This window comes from Pelobates fuscus, chromosome 3, assembly GCF_036172605.1.
Source record: "Pelobates fuscus isolate aPelFus1 chromosome 3, aPelFus1.pri, whole genome shotgun sequence".
Lineage (NCBI taxonomy): Eukaryota > Metazoa > Chordata > Amphibia > Anura > Pelobatidae > Pelobates > Pelobates fuscus.
In genome coordinates, this window is record NC_086319.1 from 126,433,064 (window position 1) to 126,452,899 (window position 19,836).

The 19,836-nt window shown below is 41.0% G+C and overlaps 1 protein-coding gene across 6 annotated transcripts in view; it reads right to left on the reverse strand.

Annotated features, from left to right (window-relative positions):
- Positions 1 to 19,836, reverse strand: part of SLC25A48 (solute carrier family 25 member 48) — a 91,989-nt gene that overhangs the window by 16,898 nt on the left and 55,255 nt on the right. For all 6 annotated transcript variants that reach the window (XM_063447457.1, XM_063447456.1, XM_063447454.1 and 3 more), the window contains one exon: positions 745 to 997. In XM_063447457.1, coding sequence (XP_063303527.1) covers positions 745 to 976 — 232 coding nt within the window. In that variant the 5' untranslated portion in view covers positions 977 to 997. The remainder of the gene's footprint in view (positions 1 to 744; positions 998 to 19,836) is intronic.

Genomic DNA, 19,836 nt, shown 5'->3' on the forward strand with positions numbered 1-19,836 from the left:
TCTTGTCTCAGGGATCATACACTTGAGAGGCTGCTTCTATAGACTACCCCGTCTTGCACATAACATTTTCCACAGCAGCCCTGCAAATGGAACAGCTAGAAATCTTTATTAAATGGAGTAAGGGGGAGAACTACTACAGGCATTATCCAGTAGATAAATAATCCCCGCCTGTTTTTTTCTAAATGCAGAAATAGCAGACAGGCTACTTCCAGTCTTTTCTTAACTCATCGATCCGTATCCAGCAGACGTTTGTGTAATATGTAATCTATAGCCCAGACACAGTTTCACTCATCCCATAATGAGTGAAGCTACTGAATTATCTGATAGCAGCTGTTTCAGATTAAATACTGATCTATGGTCTTACATTTGCAAATCATTATATCATAAGCCAATATTGACATAGAAATAGGGACCAAGGTACTTTAGGCACCTTCACCATTACAATGATATAAAGTTGTTCTGGAATTTATAGTGACCTTTAATCCAGCCTTGTGTGTAGGTGAGACACATGACTTATGAAGTAAAGTAAGATAAAAAAAAATACACAGTTCAAATAAGGACTGCTGCTTTCTATTCTACTACTTTAAAAGGACGGTGAGACTGTGAAACGTGCATGCTTGCATACAGGCAACATAAGTTATTAATGTTCACATATCCATCAGATTGTTTACAGCAAAATAAAATCTACAGAGCTCACAACCATACTATAAAACTATATGCAAAAGGTATATATACCGTACTTACCAGAGATTAGAGGCTCAGTTTGCATTTGCAGTCTTATCTTCACCAGGTCAACAGGTCCACCAATCCCTACAGAAATAAATCCCGTCAAACTACTTGCGATAGTCAAGTCTAATAGGTAAGGAGAATTCCCAGGGCTTCTGTTCCAATGCTCACTAATAAATCTTTGAGTATTGCTGAAAACTCCAAAAACCACAGAGTTGTAGACTGAAATACTGGCCAAGGGGAAAGACATTCCTTTATAGAATCCGGCAACCTGACAGCAATATAAAATATATTTATTTAGTTATTTATTTGAATGTGACATATTGAAATGGGGACATTTAAGTCAAGTATGGTGGAGATGACGCAAGCATCATAAGCACTACAATATATTAAACACACGCACAGTTCCATGCTTGGCTCACACCACTGTTCATATTATTACTGTAAATGAGGGAGCTGCACATAATGAGAGGCGGAGAGGGGACTGAATTATAAAAGTGCTTAAAGCAATGATAGTACAGAGGACCAGGGAGAAGTCTGGGAGGCCGAGATGAAGAATAAAATAAGTAAGATGTAAAGATCTGCAGTTTAAATTTTCAAAGACATCTTCCTAAAACCTTAATCATTAGAATATATTGCAGTAGTTGTATTTGGGCTGACCCTTGGTACCGCATTTAAATTTTAAATAAATGTAAAATAATGTCATGCTCTTAAAATTATATATTTTAAACATGTAATGCAAAAAAAAATAAAAAATTGCTATTCTTGCATTATTTTTCTGGGAATCTCTTTGAGAAGAATAATCTAAATTAAAAACACCCACACATATATTTGTCAGTTACTAAGCCACATGTGTATTTTTGGTTTTACCTGGAAAAAAACAGTTAAAAGAATAAATCAATTAACTAAACTTTTCATACTTTTAATGCATTTGTCATTACTTTTTAGTCATTTTGTTAGACATACGTTTTACCCTCAGTCAACATTTTTTTTTTTAAATTCTTTATTTTTGTTGCGCAGGTGAGTACAAAAACATAGACAAACGCCACAACAGCGTACACGTGCATTTAAACATGCTTAACAGTGGCACAGATATCTGAGCATTTTCGTTCTTTGATTACAGGTATTTGTCAAGCGCCACAACAGCGTTCATATAGATGCATACAGGCTTAACATTGGCGTGAGTGTGTGCACTTTTTAAACATAAACAAACTAGATAATAACAGGCTGAACATAAATGATGAATTACTGCATTGCTGTAGATTACTGCCGTATAGTTAAGCATACATGTCGGTGGGAAAAACAAGGCAGGAGCATCAATATTAAGATATATTTGATATGTAGATTATAAAGTTAAGGTCTTATTTACTTATCTAATCCTATTATTTTTGACTTAATTTTGCAATTCATTTTCCAATTCCTTACATGTCACTGTTCAGTAAGCGATTCCCTAAATCATAGCTTCAACATGGGTTCTCCTATAAAAATTAGCTCTGGAAGTAAATTATGAAATAAATGTAAACTTTTTTTGGTTGTATTCACTAAATCAGAAATGATGTAGAATGGACAAGGCAAGGGAATCTTAGCTCAAGATAGGCCTCAGTCAACAATTAAATATTAAAAAAGGGTAAAAAAATAAAAGTATACTAGAGGCCATGACCTTGGTAAAACTCTCCCAGGAAAACATAATAGCTTTCAGGAGGGGATTTATTTCCTATTTAACATGAAGGACCATTAAAAATAGCTGTATCATTAATATTAACTCCTACTTTACCATCTGTTAAGAATGAGAAAGACCCTGGCTATGCAAGATGTATTATAGCTTACTCTGCAGTATGACATGTAAATAAGAATAATGTGATGCATTAAAGAAAACGGCTAGTTTTTTTTTTATATATATGCCTTGATGTAATCTAAAAAAACGAAAAAACATTCTGATTCAGGATTGAAAAGTAAAGTTTCCTTTCATATACAATACAACCAGAAAAATAGACTTTTTCTCGATTGGCGTTATTGTCTGAACGACTATGCGTATTTTATTCGGACTTTGTTTTGATCGCATATTGAATAAAGATTTTGATTACAGGATCAGCACAAACAATGGAAATCTGTTAAAATAACGTATCTTTTTTAAAATTCATTTATAAAATATTTTACCAGGCAGGATACTTTGAGATTTCTTTTGTTTTCATGTATGTCCTGGGCTGACAAACATTTTAAACATTAACAGGAACCTTTGGAAAAGTACAAGAATATATAATTCATGTTCATATAAAGAAATATTATAAGACTAGTACAAGGAACAAAAACCAAAAAAAATAAACAAAAACAAAGTGGCTAATAAAAAGGTAAGATTATCTTTCCTTCCGCTGTAAAACATTTTAAAGGATCCCCAGTTTGAGAAATACGTACTTTTGTGTTACAGTACTGGTTCATTGGAAGCATTCATTTTGACAGACTTTGAAGCAAAAAATAAAAATGACACACTTCAGTATGAATTAACTGGAAGCAACAGCAATTCTTTTGAATACAATTACTATTATGTAAAGATATTACATTTATATATACCGTATATACTCGAGTATAAGCCGACCCGAATATAAGCCGAGGCCCCTAATTTTACCCCCAAAAACTGGGAAAACTTATTGACTCGAGTATAAGACTAGGGTGGGAAATGCAGCAGCTACTGGTAAATTTCTAAATAAAATTAGATCCTAAAAAAATTATATTAATTGAATATTTATTTACAGTGTGTGTATATAATGAATGCAGAGTGTGCGTATGAGTGCAGTGCGTGTATGAGTGCAGTGCGTCTATGAGTGCAGTGCGTGTATGAGTGCAGTGTATGAGTGCAGTGCGTGTATGAGTGCAGTGTGTGTGTGTATGAGTGCAGTGTGTGTGCGTATATATTAATTTAATATTTATTTCCAGTGTGTGTATATAATGAATGCAGTGTGTGTGTGTGTATGAGTGCAGTGTGTATGAGTGCAGTGTGTGAGTGCAGTGTGTATGAGTGCAGTGTGTGTATGAATGCAGTGTGTGTATGAATGCAGTGTGTGTATGAGTGCAGTGTGTGTGAGTGCAGTGTGTGTGTATATGAATGAAGTGTGAGTGCAGTGTGTGTATGAATGCAGTGTGTGTATGAGTGCAGTGTGTGTGTGAGTGCAGTGTGTGTATATGAATGAAGTGTGAGTGTGTGTGATTCAGTGTGTGTGATGCAGTGTGTGTTTGTGTATGTGTTGGTGGGGGTGGGCATTTAATATATTATTAATTATTATTATTATTTATTTTTTTATATTATTATTTTTTTTGCATTATTATTTATTATTTAATTATTAATAATTTTTTTTTTTATTCTATTTTTTTTGCGTCCCCCCTCCCTGCTTGATACATAGCAGGGAGGGGGGCTCCTTCCCTGGTGGTCCAGTGTCATTGGTAGTTCAGTGGGGGGAAGAGGGGGGCTGGCAGAGCTGTACTTACCTTTCCTGCAGCTCCTGTCAGCTCTCTCCTCCTCCGCGCGGTCTGTGCAGCTCCCTCTGTCAGCTCCCAGTGTAAGTCTTGCGAGAGCCGCGGCACTCGCGAGACTTACACTGGGAGCTGACCGAGGTGCTGAACGGACGGCGCGGAGGAGGAGAGAGCTGACAGGAGCTGCAGGAAAGGTAAGTACAGCTCTGCCAGCCCCCCTCTCCCCCCAGTCTGTATTATGGCAATGCAAATTGCCATAATACAGACTCTGACTCGAGTATAAGCCGAGTTGGGGTTTTTCAGCACAAAAAATGTGCTGAAAAACTCGGCTTATACTCGAGTATATACGGTACGTAGAATTATTATTATATATATATATATATATATATATATATACACACGTATGTGTGTATATATATATATATATATATATATGTAATTTTTTCAATTTTATTTATATATTGGTATATATATATATATATATATATATATATATACATATGTAATTTTTTAAAAATGTTATTTATATATTGGTATATATATATATATATATAGTGATATATAAGTATATACTTATGTATATAGATATATAGATATATATATATATGATTTCGTTCTACGTGTATTTTGATGTCAATAAATATATATTAACATCAAACACAGAACAAAATTACACACGTATATATATATATATATATTAATCATTAGTTTTTTTTTACATATTTACATATTTATTTATGTTATATAAATATATAATTTTATATATATATATATTTATGTATTTAATTAATATCATTATACGTGTATTTTGATATTAATATATATATATATATATATATATATATATATATATATATATATATATATATATAAACTATGTCCAAAAGCTTGCACTCCAGTATAGTCAAAATTATATAGCCCGGTGCTTGTCGGCATCAATAATATACATGGTAGTTTGAAAAGCACTCCAAGGACTTCATATAAGGTGAAAATAAACTTAGCTTTATTCTGCAACAACCAAAAGTGATCGACGTTTCAGTCCTACAACAGGACTTTCATCAGGATAACAGTGCATTCAAAATGTGACAATATATATAACAAACATAATAATACAAGTACATTGGTTACAGCTGAGTCTTACCTGAGTTTGTGTGTGCACCAGTGTCCTGCCCGCCGGAAAAACGGGGGCAAAAGCCGAATTCTACATGTTGTATTCAGCAGCTGTTGCTGCTGTGAACCTCTGCGTGCTGGAGGTTGTCATGGCAACCGGCCGAGACGCTAAGAGGCGTGTTTACATTTGTTACTATGATCGCAAGTGCGATCAGTCATCCGGCTGCGGCAGCACCACACAGCTCAGTAAAGAAGAAAGCTTTACACAGGGCTTCAGTGTGATCAAGTGACCAATATTGTACAGATTAGCACAGTATGTAGGAGGGGGAGCAAGGTATTAGCTGGCCCCGGTCTGCAGACTATATACCGAAGGGCAACTTAAAGGAATACTTAGGAGCAAATAATAAATATATAAATATATGAATATATACATAAAAATTCGAATAAATATTCATGCTCTGGGGGCTTACAGCGCAGTATGCCCATACACTCTAGTATCCTCTATAATAGATAGTGGTTGAATGGCTGCTACTGGGTGCAGCTAACTGCATAACCCAACTTGGTAACTCTGGAGTTTATTGGGGTGATGAAGTCACTTACAGCCACCCTAAATATACACATATCTATAAACCCAGGTATTCTATAGTCGGTAAGTCTGGAACTAAATATGGTATGGCCATACTGTACAATGTGTCAATGGGTCGTATCATAGGGGTTGATATAGTGGGGTAGTACCTGAGAGAGACATAGCAGGAACAAACTGTGGTGGACTCCCCTGACAGGACTTCAGGGGAGTCCACCACAGACTCTGATAACCAACAAAGACCAGCACAGAGCCAAGCACCAGGTCATTTTTTAGAGAGAGGGACTACAACAGCAGGAATAACCACAAGACAACGCGCCAGACAAGACCAAGAACCAAACGTTTCATGACTAGACGAGGACAGCGAGGTGGTACATATCGGACTGAGTGGGAGACCACCTCGACGAAAGTAATCCCGGTCTTCAATTTATCCACACGGAAACTCAACATTGTGGAGATCCAACTGCTGACGAAAGGTCTCACCTTTGTGCCCACGACTTACCCTGTACCGCTTACCCAAGAAGTCGAAAACTACAAATTTGGGAGGTCTTTAAGACTTAAAGACTTCTTTAAAAACAACGACACTATGACAACACCAATGAGCCACTCTAAACCTAAGAGCACCTGGGACCCACTACCTAACCAGTCCACCATCAAGACTTTCTTGAAATCATTGAACCAAGAAACACAACACCACCTAACACACGGCCACAAACCCAGACCTAATATAATGAAAGAAGAGCGCCAGATCATCGCATCATTGGCCAACGACCCAAGCCTTGTTATCCGCCCGGCAGACAAAGGTGGAGGAATTGTCCTGATGAACTATAGTGACTATAGACAGGAAATACTGACCCAACTGGGAGATAAAACCACCGATCTAAAGTTGACAGCGGGCCCAACACAGGCAATCATGCTTCAAATTCAACAGATACTACAACGAGGTCTAGATGCATCCTATATCACACAAGAACTATATCAATTTCTACTACAGGAGAAACCCCGAACACCAATAATATGTACACTACCTAAAATCCACAAGCACCCGACTCTACCACCTGGTAGACCTATTGTTTCGGCAATTGGAGGGGTACTAGAACCCATTGCCAAGTGGCTGGATTCACTATTCAAAGAACCAATTGAGAGACTACCAACATGCATCAAGGATACCCCAAGCCTGCTAACCCAACTTAAACAATTTACCCACCTGGAGAAAGGAGTGACTTAATCAAAACTACTTCAGGTTTGAACATACATGGTACCAGCATATCTCTGGAACTTCGATTGGAGCGGCCATGGCACCTATGTATGCCAATGGCTTTATGTATGTGTTCGAGCAGGAGCACATTCTCACGCCATTTCAAAATAACATATTATTTTACAGGCGCTTCATCGACGATATCATCATACTGTGGAAAAAAGAAGGTACATCGCCTGAAGAGATGCTTGAAACCATAAACAATTTGAACACACCAGTCCGGCTAACCATGGTCACTAATGACCAGTCTATTGACTTCCTGGATGTACGCCTATATAAGGAGAATGAGAAAATAGCCTTCACACTGTACAACAAACCCACGGACAGAAACACCATACTTCATGCCGACAGTTACCACCCCAGACATCTGATTAACTCTCTACCACAATCCCAGTTCATGAGAGTCATTAGGAACAACTCCAACGAGGCTAACACCAAGTTACAGCTGAATTTGATGTGGGACAATGTTTGGCCCGTGGATACAGCCCATCTGTTTTGCAACTAGCACTCAGTAAATGCTTTGAAGATCGGCCCTTACAACCACCTAAGGAGCAGAGATTGATATTCCCCATGACATACACTACCATTTCAGATAATATCAAAGAAACTGTTAACAGCAACTGGCGGATGATGATTAATGATAACAGTCTACCAAGCCAATTTAAACATCGGCCTATGATGTGTTACCGGAGGGGAAAGCATTTGAGAGACCTACTAGTCAAGACAGACCCATCTCATTGCTACAATCAACCTTCACCCCATCTGAATCTGGGGTGTTACAGGTGTTTGGGGTGCGTTACATGTAGCCATATGCTACCAAGTAAAACCTTTACCCATCCTCACACCGGCAAGACTTACACCATCAAGCATAGACTTACGTGCACCAGTGATTTTGTAGTGTATAAACTAGTCTGCCCTTGTGGATTGACATACGTGGGCAAAACAGACCTACCCTTGAGGGAGAGAATGCGAAACCACCGATCGAGTATACGAGTGGAATACAGAGACAAGGATCTGAACAACCAGTGGCGAAACACTTTTGGGAGAAAGGCCATCCTTTACCATCAATGAAGTTCATTGCAATTGACCACGTCCCGCAACCAATGAGAGGAGGGGACCGCAAGAAAATTCTGCTCCAGAGGGAACTGCACTGGATTAGGACTTTGGACACGGTGCAGCCTAGGGGCCTCAACGAGAAATACAGTCTGGGCATCTTTCTATAGGACCTATACAAGACATTCAGTATGGACATTTCTCTACGTATAAGCCTTGAATTGTGGGTTACCATTTATACTTTGTGCATTATGCACACCTTATTAAGTATGGCAAATGTCTATAGAAACAAAGCAAACTTGCATGATTAACCATTTTGGTATTGTATATATTGGTACTTATAGGAGCTCCAGTTATAAATATGTAGATAGATGTATATACTTTTGACTACACTGTAATTGTTCACCATTATCCTTAGTTTGTTCCTGCTATGTCTCTCTCAGGTACTACCCCACTATATCAACCCCTATGATACGACCCATTGACACATTGTACAGTATGGATGCATAATATGATACCAATCCTTTAGCAACTTGGCCATACCATATTTAGTTCCAGACTTACCGACTATAGAATACCTGGGTTTATAGATATGTGTATATTTAGGGTGGCTGTAAGTGACTTCATCACCCCAATAAACTCCAGAGTTACCAAGTTGGGTTATGCAGTTAGCTGCACCCAGTAGCAGCCATTCAACCACTATCTATTATAGAGGATACTAGAGTGTATGGGCATACTGCGCTGTAAGCCCCCAGAGCATGAATATTTATTCGAATTTTTATGTATATATTCATATATTTATATATTTATTATTTGCTCCTAAGTATTCCTTTAAGTTGCCCTTCGGTATATAGTCTGCAGACCGGGGCCAGCTAATACCTTGCTCCCCCTCCTACATACTGTGCTAATCTGTACAATATTGGTCACTTGATCACACTGAATCCCTGTGTAAAGCTTTCTTCTTTACTGAGCTGTGTGGTGCTGCCGCAGACGGATGACTGATCGCACTTGCGATCATAGTAACAAATGTAAACACGCCTCTTAGCGTCTCGGCCGGTTGCCATGACAACCTCCAGCACGCAGAGGTTCACAGCAGCAACAGCTGCTGAATACAACATGTAGAATTCGGCTTTTGCCCGCGTTTTTTCGGCGGGCAGGACACTGGTGCACACACAAACTCAGGTAAGACTCAGCTGTAACCAATGTACTTGTATTATTATGTTTGTTATATATATTGTCACATTTTGAATTCACTGTTATCCTGATGAAAGTCCTGTTGTAGGACTGAAACGTCGATCACCTTTGGTTGTTGCAGAATAAAGCTAAGTTTATTTTCACCTTATATGAAGTCCTTGGAGTGCTTTTCAAACTACCATGTATATATAAATATATATATAATTATATATATATATCCCACGAAAAAATACCGGCACTCGTGGGCTTTTCAAAGTATTATCTTCTTTATTCAGAGAAAACCACATCAACGTTTCAGCTCCGCTTGGGAGCTTTCATCAGGATACTCATTTCACTTACAATGAAGAAGCTTATATAGGACAAACAATTAAAAAAATTACAGATAATTACTTACCCACAGATGTTCTACATTCTCCTTTCCCGCGCGTCCAGGTAACCGGCGCGCTCACCTAACACTTCTGGGTTCATAGTCACATGACCCGGAACTCCGGAAAAAATGAAATGCTATTGGATAGCCGTGACATGTCGCCGAGGCAACCATAGACGCACACGTCTAATTGGCTGCCCCCGCATGTACTGGGGCTGTTGAGGATCAAATCAAAATTTCGTACGAAAAAATGTGTTGTTACAGTGAGGGTTGCCAGGCAACCAGGACGCTCCCAGGGGCTAAAGAAGAACGATACAGGCTGAATCATATACTAAAAAGGGACCACTAAGTGTAGCTGAATACTAAATGTAGATTTGTGGAAATAAGTACAGTGTATTCTAATAGAGCAAATAGAATTCTGAACAGTCTAATATCTAAAATATAACTTGTGTCCTCTTAATTATGTAAAGAGTGGAGAATTAATTCCACTACATGTGCTGTATGTGTGACACAGTATGTGCTGTATATTTACAGTGATAGTGATGAGGATGAAGCGAAGAATTAGCCAGTTTGTATATTCTAAATTAAGGGCTAATGAGCAAATAAAAAGTGGAAAAATAATTATAATATGAAAACACATAAAAATAATAATAAACTAAACTAAAGCTAAGGAGTCCCCTGTACAGAAAAAAATAGAAAGTTAAACACGCCTGTAAATGAATCATCCGTGGACAAATATCTACATATAAATCTTAGTGTTTAAAAAAAGGAACAGACTGCATAAAAAACACAAAGTTACAAAGTTACTAAAGATATCATCCCTCTCAATATGAGGACCTTAACTAACTCTCCATGCTGCCATAGATGATTGATATCACTCTCTTTAAAGAGAGGATACTCTAACTAAATTTATAGTCTCTAGAAAATTTCCTACAGGAACACTGAAAGTGAGTTTTTCTCATTCAGGCCTCTAGGTGACAAAGTTCCCAGCTGAAAAATCCAGAAGCACTCCCTCTGTAGAAGCATTAGACCTCTATTCCCCCCTCGTACTGGAATGGGAACATGCTCAATAGCGATGCATCTTAGTGTTGAGAGTTGATGTTTGGACTCTAGAAAATGTCTGGCCACTGGCTTGTCCGACTTGCCATCACGATAGGCAAGCCGGATGCTAGACCTGTGGCCTCTGATTCTCTCACAGAGTGCTGTCTCTGTTTTGCCTATATAGTTAAGTCCACAAGGACACGACAGTTTGTAAATGACAAAGTCTGTGCAGCAATGTATACGTTGGTGGATCTTGTACCTTCTGCCGGTGTGTGGGTGTGTGAAGGTTTTGGAAGGGATGATGTGGCCACAAGTCACACATCCCAAACACCTCACACACCCTACATTTATGCTGCCTTTTTTCTTTGGACTGTAGCAATATTGGGGATCCATTTTCACTAATAATTCCCTTAAATTCTTGTTATGTTGGTAACAAAGCATCGGCTTATGGCGAAAGATCTCAGGGAGGGATGGGTCTAGTTCCAGTGTATGCCAGTTGGTGCAAATGGCTGACGTCAACTCTGAGTTAGCTGTATTGTAGAGCATTGGAAAGATGGGACGGTGGATCTTGTCTTTCACCGGTGTTTGCAAGGGGGAGGAGAAGGATGTTTTTGCTCCAGATAAAGCTTTGTCCAATACCACCCGTGGATAACCCCTAGACTGAAATTTTTCATACATCAGGAGTAGTTGTTCATTACACTGTTGGACACTGTGTTCGTCAATGATGGCTGTCATCTTTACCGGTGTGGGAAGATTGTTTAGCCCTTGAACAAATTGTAGAGCCTCGTCCTTGGACCCCCCCCACAGAATCAGAATATCATCAATGAACCGAAAGTACTCAACGATCTGGTGGTTGGACTGTGTGAGTATGTGCTCGGTTTCGTACTCGTACAAGAAGGCATTCGCATACATGGGGGCCATTGCCGCCCCCATGGACGTGCCTGCTATTTGTAAATACCAGTCGGTCTCAAATAATTATTTTGTAATGCTATGCCCAATAGATCCAATACGAATTCCACCGATGGACCTTGGTAGTTTGAAGAGTGAGTCAAAAGGTTTCTCATTGCTTGTATCCCTGTGTCATGTGGGATGATGGTGTAAAGACTGCCCACGTCCATAGTGATTAGAATGCCTTTAAAAGAACCCACCTTCTTCAAACATACCAAAAGGTCAGGAGTGTCTTTAATGCAAGTGGTTAAGGATGTCACAGGAATCTTGAACAGAAAATCTAGATACTTGGCGATTGGTTCCAGTATGCCCTGGGTTGCTGATACGATTGGTCGTCCAGGGGGATGCTCCTGATTCTTGTGTATCTTTGGGAGAGAATACAGGACTGGGGTCCGTGGGTGCTTTTTGAGGAGAAAATGGAAAAGCTCTAAATTAATATGGCCTGCTTGTAAGCCAAACATTAATGTGTCTTCGATTGTTTTTGCAATCATATCTGTTGGGTCTTCCTGAAGGCGTCTGTATGTTTTGGTATCACTCAATTGTTGTTTTAGTTCATCTGCATAGGTGTCATAATTGAGGATGACTATGCCCCCTCCCTTGTCTGCCGGTCGAATTACAATTATTGGGTCTGCTGCTAAGTTCTTTATCACGGCATATTCATCTTTTGATAGATTAAAGTGCCTCGGATGATGTTTTTGCAGTATACTCTCTGTTTGCCATTTAGTCGTGGAGAGGAATGACTTGGTGGATATCTGGTTAGAAGGAGGGTCAAAGTTGCTCGGAGTTTTGAATTGATATGGAGTTGTGACCATCGGAGTGGTCAGTTTTGGGGAGTTTTTGAAAAACTCCTTCAGTCTCAGTGAGCGGCCAAATTTGAATAGATCCACTTCCCATTGGAATAAATTGGGAGGAGAGGTAGGAATAAAGGACAAGCCTGTACTTAATACCTGAGACTCCTTTGTAGACAGATTTCTTATAGACAGATTGAATACAGGAACTACTTGTAGGCTGGTGGTTTGCCTTTGGGTCCAATGGGTTCGTCCCTTTTGTCCCCGTCTGATATATTGATATTAAAATACACTTAGACAGTGTATGTGTAAATATATATATATATATATATATATATATATATATATATATATATATAATATATATAATATTTATATATACATATATATATATATATATATATATATATATATATATATACATATATATATATGAGATCTAAATATATATAATTTTATTTGAAACTGTTTTAAACTTTATTTTTATTGTTTTTCAGGCAGCAGGGGGACTACCTGCTGGCACTGCTATGGATGTCTATGCCGCCCATGTGATCGTGAGGTCTTTGCAAGGACCTCGTGATCACATGGCCCAGGAGGGCCGGAAAGGCAGCAGGGGAACTCCCTGGGATGCCAGGTGAGTCCCCCCCACCGCGCTCACAGGCCTGGGATTGCCGGCGAGCGGGTAAGTACATTACTACGTGCTAGGCCGCCAGCTGGCATTTAGAGCCGGGTCTCCAAGGACGGCATAGCACGCCCACCGTCTTTAAAAGGGTTATGCTGTAGTGGTTCTGGTGCATAGATTGTTCCTTCAAATGAAATGTTACATGTAGGCACACATATATGCACTCAAAGAATACAAAAACAACCACAAATGTCACAGAGACATAGGCACACACACAGATACACATATACAGACTCACCCTCAAAGAAACACACTCACAATCATATATATATTTCATAGATGCACACAGTGGCGTACACATGACCCATGGGGCCCCGGTGCGAAAATTGATCCGTGGGCCCCCCCCAACCCCCCGCGCTTACTCTGGCGGACCGGGGCCGCAACACATTGCGGCGGGCACCTGGTCGCAGGGGTTGCAGGGCTGCGAACCCTGCGACCGCGGTATGTACGTCAGTGCATACAGATGCACACACACTTAAAGGACCACTACAGACACCCAGATCACATCAGCTCAATGAAGTGGTCTGGGTGTCAGGTCCCTCTAGTTTTAACCCTGCAGCTGAAAACATAGCAGTTTCAGAGAAACTGCTATGTTTCACTGAGGGTTAATCCAGCCTCTAGTGGCTGTCTCACTGACAGCCGCTAGAGGCGCTTCCGCGATTCTAAGACACTGAACGTCCGTAGAAAAGCATTGGGTAATGCTTTCCTATGGGCGGTTTGAATGCGTGCGCCGCTTTTGCCGCGCATGCGCATTCGGAGCCGAGAGGCGGAGGGATCCCCTGCGCCAAGGGTGTCCGGCGCTGGAGAAAGGTAAGTGCTGAAGACACACACACACACTCTCACGAACAGACGCATACACACTAGCTAACAGACACACACATTTACTGACAGAGACACACTCAGCGACAGACATACATACACACTCACTTACAAAACATACACTCTCACTGACAAACACACACTCACTAACAGACATCAAACACACTCAGTAACAGACACACACAGTAACACAATCACTGACACTCACTAGCAGACACACACTCACTGACACTAGCAGACACACACTCACTCACTGACACTAGCAGACACACACACTCTAACACACACACAAACACACACACAAACACACTCAGTACCAGACACACACAGTAACACACTCACTGACACTCACTAGCAGACAAACACTCTAACACACACACTCACACTAACTCACACTAACACACACACACTAACACTAACGTTTTTTTAAATTTTATTTATTTAATCCCCCAGCCTCCTTACCTTTTGGAGTGCTGAGGGGTTCCCTGGGGTCCAGTGGTGCTGCTGGGCTCCTGGGGGGGGTCACCCGGCGGGCAGTCAGGCTGGCGGGCGCGCGAGGGAGCACTCTCCCCTGAGTGCTTCCTCTTCCGCTCCCTCGCGCGCCGTGTACTGATACCGGCGCCGGAAGATGACGTCATCTTCCGGCTCCGGTATCATTGCGGTGCGCGAGGGAGCTGAAAAGGAAGCACTTAGGGGAGAGTGCTCCCTCGCGCGCCCGCAGGACCGGCCAGCCGGGTGACAGCAGGGCCAGCCTCGGGGGGGCCCGGAGGTGGCCGGCTCCTGGGCCCCCCAGGAGAAGAAGCTGGCCCAGTGGCTACATACCGGGTCGCAGGGGCGGCCGGGCCCCCTGGTAGGCTGGGCCCGGTCGCAGCCGCGACCCCTGCGACCCTGGTATGTACGCCACTGGATGCACACACACTGACACACACATCAATACACAGATATATAGCCACACACAAATACACTATTATTATTATTATATTTAGACACATACACTCTGTAACGGATCCCAATACCCCAGCTGAGTATACCCGTGAAGAATCTCCCAAGTCCCAAGCGCAGTAGCGATTATAGTAAATATAGCTCCCAATCCCCTTGAGCCAAGACTTTATGAAGGGGTAAACTGTTCCGTTGAATCAAGGCTCAATGGCCTGCTTGTATATAGTACGAAGACACAAAAAACACATCCACAAAATGTCCACAAAATGCCATGTCACCATGACTAAGCAAAAATGACAATTTACTGAAAACACACAAAAAATACATAATTCGCATACAGGAACCCCCATAGTTTATACATCCCCGGATAGCCTGGATCTGAGCGCCCAACATATCCGAAAAGCACTCAGATCCCACGAACACATCCGAATCGCAACCGGGGTGAAGTTTTGACCGACCTCTCATGAGGCGCCTCCAAAAACAAAAACCGACCTCTCATGAGGAGTTCCAAAACATACTAAAAGGTGAATAGTTCCCCTGGCTCATTGGTAGCGTTTGTTCGGGAGGTCCATCCAAGCAAACCTACCGAACAGTGCTCTCCTGGCTTGCCGCCAACAGAAGCAAGTGTTTGCATAGTGTTACCAGTGTTCGTGCCATCGAGTGTCTGCCTCGGAGTTGCAGACACTCGGCGGCCAAGTCCCGCTGCCTGCTTTAATGTTGGCGTTCGGTTAATTGGCCACACACAGAGGGCATTTCATTCTTGTGTTTTTTTTAAACTTAATGAGCCAGAGAGGTAGTCGGTGTTTGGTACATTATAATCCCGAATGGTAGGAGGATAAAGGAAAGAACGTTTAAACAGATTCCCGAACTGAGGAGGAAAATGGCTATGGGGAAGGCAAATAGGGCCTTCACACACTCACATTCACAATTATAATGCAATTTCTGCTCTTGTCACACCCACCCCTTGTGTGTCATCACCTGCCCTTGTACTGCATATGAGGCAGTCCTCTCTGCAGGAATGCAGTTTCATAGTTCTCTGTGTGAGGAGAGTGCATGAGATGTTATGTCACTTCCCATACTTGCCCATCCTCTCCACACACAGAACACAAAGACAAAGAGATTGCTGTTGTTCCTGTGCCCTTGTACTCATGTTGCTGGCACAGTATATTATGACTTTTTTTTCTCTATAATAAGGTGGTTTGAAGTGATATTTTGCTTCTTTTCATTTTCTTTTACATAATTGTGTGAACGAGTGGCTTTTCTGGAAGCTCAGATTGAAGATCTGGAGAGGCAAATTGGAGAGTCTGCTGCTCCCTGAGCAGAGTTTAGTGGGTGCAGGTAGTGAAGTGGGAGGAGATGAGACAGTTGGTGAGCAGGCACATAGCTGGGTAACAGTGATCTTGTGCAGCCTAACAGATTTGCCCGTTTGAGTGAAGATGTTGCGAGCATCAGCTCAGGAGTAGCTGTACTGCAGGAAGCTGTTCCTTCTAACAGCCATGGGAACAGCCCCTCTAGTACGGGTGGGGTTGAGAGGGTAAGGAAGGCTAGACAGGTTGTGGTGGTAAGGGACTCTATTATTAAGAGAGTAGATAGGTTAATCTGCCACTCTGATCATCTCAACCGGACAGTTTGCTGTCTCCCGGGTGTTCGGGACCAGCATTATGCCGACAGAGTGGAGGGATTTTTGGGAGAGGCTGGGGATGACCCAGCTGTCATGGTTCATATTGGTACCAATGACAAGGTCAGGGGAAAATGGAAGGTCCTAAAGAATGAGTTCAGTGAACTAGGAAGTATGCTAAAGAAAAGGACCTCCAAGGTAATATTTTCAGAAATATTACCTGTGCCACGCGCTACAGCAGAAAGGCAGCTGGAGATTAGAGAGGTCAATGCGTGGCTGAAGTCCTGGTGAAGGAAAGAGGGTTTGGGGTTTTTAGAGCGCTAGGACGATTTTGAGCTTGGGTACAATCTGTATAGTCATAAACGGAAGAGGGTCTGCTGTGCTGGGGGTAGGATGGCTAGAAGGTTGGAGGAGGTTTTAAACTAGTAGTAGGGGGGAGGGTCAAAGCAATCTAGAAAATGGAGATAGGATAGAAAAGAGATGGGCTTTAGCTCAGTGTAAGGGTGGTGGAGATGGGTGGAGGGGAAAACTCAGAACAGAGGAGGTATGTAATATTGATGAAAATTCACAAAATCTAAAAAAGACTCATGATAATATTAAATGCATGCTTACTAATGCAATGATTCTATATAACAAAATGGGGGAACTAGAGGAAATAGCATACACTAAACAATATGATATTATAGGCATAACAGAAACATGGTGGGATGAGACACATGACTGGACAGTTAACTTACATGGGTACACGTTATTTAGGAAGGACAGGAAAAACAAGAACGGTAGTGGGGTATGTTTGTATGTCAACCATGAGTTAAAGTCAAATCTTAGGCATGTGGAGTGTGACGAGGAAAATGTGGAAGCTTTATGGGTTAAAATCTGCTTGGGGCAAACAAAGGAAAATCAATTATTGGTTGGGATATCAATGAAAAAAACACAAGGAGATGCTTGGATGTTCTCCCATAAAAGAAAGGGAAGAACTGCCAAGCCGGCTGGTATAGATATGTGTGCACATAGATGTTATGCCAAAAGAATCTTAGAATCTGGAGTCCAGTGGGTAGATGGGTATCAGAGAGATGTTACGTATGATAACTATAGTGCATAAGAAGTCTCTCCAAATCCACAAAAAATATATACAGACTTTAATAATCTATTCAAGAGAAAGAGATACTATGGCAACTATGTATCAATGACAACTCTCTGGTTCCCCTAGTTGCCTATAATTTTACCCTTGGTACCAAAAGCAAATCCATTTATCGGAGTGCTATTACACAGGGGGTTATAGGCAATAGGCCCCTATACAGCAGAATACCTTCAAAAAAATCCTTTAGTGTATTCAATCAATTTCGAGATAAATAACTCGATATACACATTATAGAGTTATGAAGGGTGTTAGACCAAACGTTTAAAATTAGCAGAGGGATAGACAGGAGTAGTAGGTGTCTAGATAGACAGAGGGAGATAACGGAGTCCAAGTAAAAAGTGACTGACATAAAGTCAGAATGTCACAAAAAAGACACTAACAGATCTCCTATGCTATCTCTAATTCCCTTGCTTCTGCTAATAAACACCTTCGTGGGTGTTCTAAACTAGGTCGTTACACTAAATGCTGTGGAGCCTGTCCTACGAAATTAGACTCCAGAGAGAGTAATAGTGAGAAAACGAAAAATTAGAAAAAATGGTAAATCATAACTAAAGGTGAACAGTAGAGGGGAGGATTTCCTCAGTGCGTGGTGAGAGGTGCATAGTGCAGTGATCGAGTGCTGTGACTCGGGAATCCCCCCAGATGAGATCCGACGCGCGTTTCGGAGTAAGCAACTCCTTCGTCAGGGACCGGAATTGCCGCCCAGAATCTCCCGGTATTTAAATCGCTGCTGGCCAATCAGGGAAAGGTGCTTCACGTCGTCATCGCTGACGTGACGCTATGTTAATTTAAACTCTATAGGGGTGGAGTTAGCTTCCATGACGTCTAATGATTGACAGGCTGTGAACTCCTTGTGTGGAAGCAAGCCTTCCAAAGTTAGAGCTGTCCGAGGCATCCGTCTTAGTCAAGCTAATCCTGTTACACTGTGTCCATGTTTATTGGGCCATAAGTAGATGTGTAACATTGTATCTCCGAGTGTAGAGTTAGGTAATAGACAGTGTTGATATAGAAATAGCCACAGCGATTCAAAAAAATGAGAAAGGACGTGAACAGTGGTATGGAAAGGACCGGACACACTAATGATAATGAATCATAATGCTACAAGTGGCATGAAAAATATATATATATATACATATATATGAATATCTATGTCGATATGTGATTGGATTTTCAGAACATTTCTGTTCGATATGGGATAGCCACTGTAGTGTGAAAGTAAAGTGTAGCATTATGATTAGTTTATGTAAAAAATAGAATGTCCTGATAATGAAAAAAAGGGGGGGGGGTTTAAGCAGCGTCCTTAGTAGGTAATTATATCTGTCCAATTCTGAGCCCTGTATTAGGGTTAGGGACATACTAGAGGCAGAAGGGAGGAATTTATAGTCGGGCGGCAGTAATGGGGACGGTTAAGTGTCCCTCTGTTGAAAACGCCTAATAAGGTGAAATATAGTGATATGAAAATTCTCAGACAAAAATATATACAAAAAACTAAGATAAAAAGAAATGAAGGCTATTTACAAGTGCACTATATATTTATGGAGACTTCTAAATAAATGGGGAGTACGAGAAACCCTCATTGAGACCTTTGGGGGACAGGGTTTTCAGGCGATAGATCCAATAGCATTCACGTCTCCTTAGACGTTGGTCCCAATTGCCCTTCCTCTGGTCCTGTTAAATTAGTTCGATGCCCTGAAATCTAAGAACTTTTGGGTCCCCATTGTGAAAGGTTCTCACATGCCTGGAGACCGATGTTTCTATATGTCTGGCTGTTTTTATGGAATTTACATGTTCAAGAATGCGTTTCTTGAACGGTCTAAAGGTTTTGCCTACATACATAATGTGACATTGGCAGGTGATTAAGTAGATCACTCCCTTTGAGTTACAGTTAAAAAAGGAAAGTGATTTGAAATTTTCTGTGTTGGAGCTGTTATTAAAGTCCTTTGATTTGGTATTAATATACCCACATGCTTTGCACCTGCCACACTTGTAGGTGCCTTTGATTTTTTCCGATAGCCAATGTGTTGGTGGTTTACAGGGCTGGAAGTGACTATGTACCAGTAAATCTTTCAAGTTGTTGCCCCTTCTAGCTGTCAGGGTTGCATAG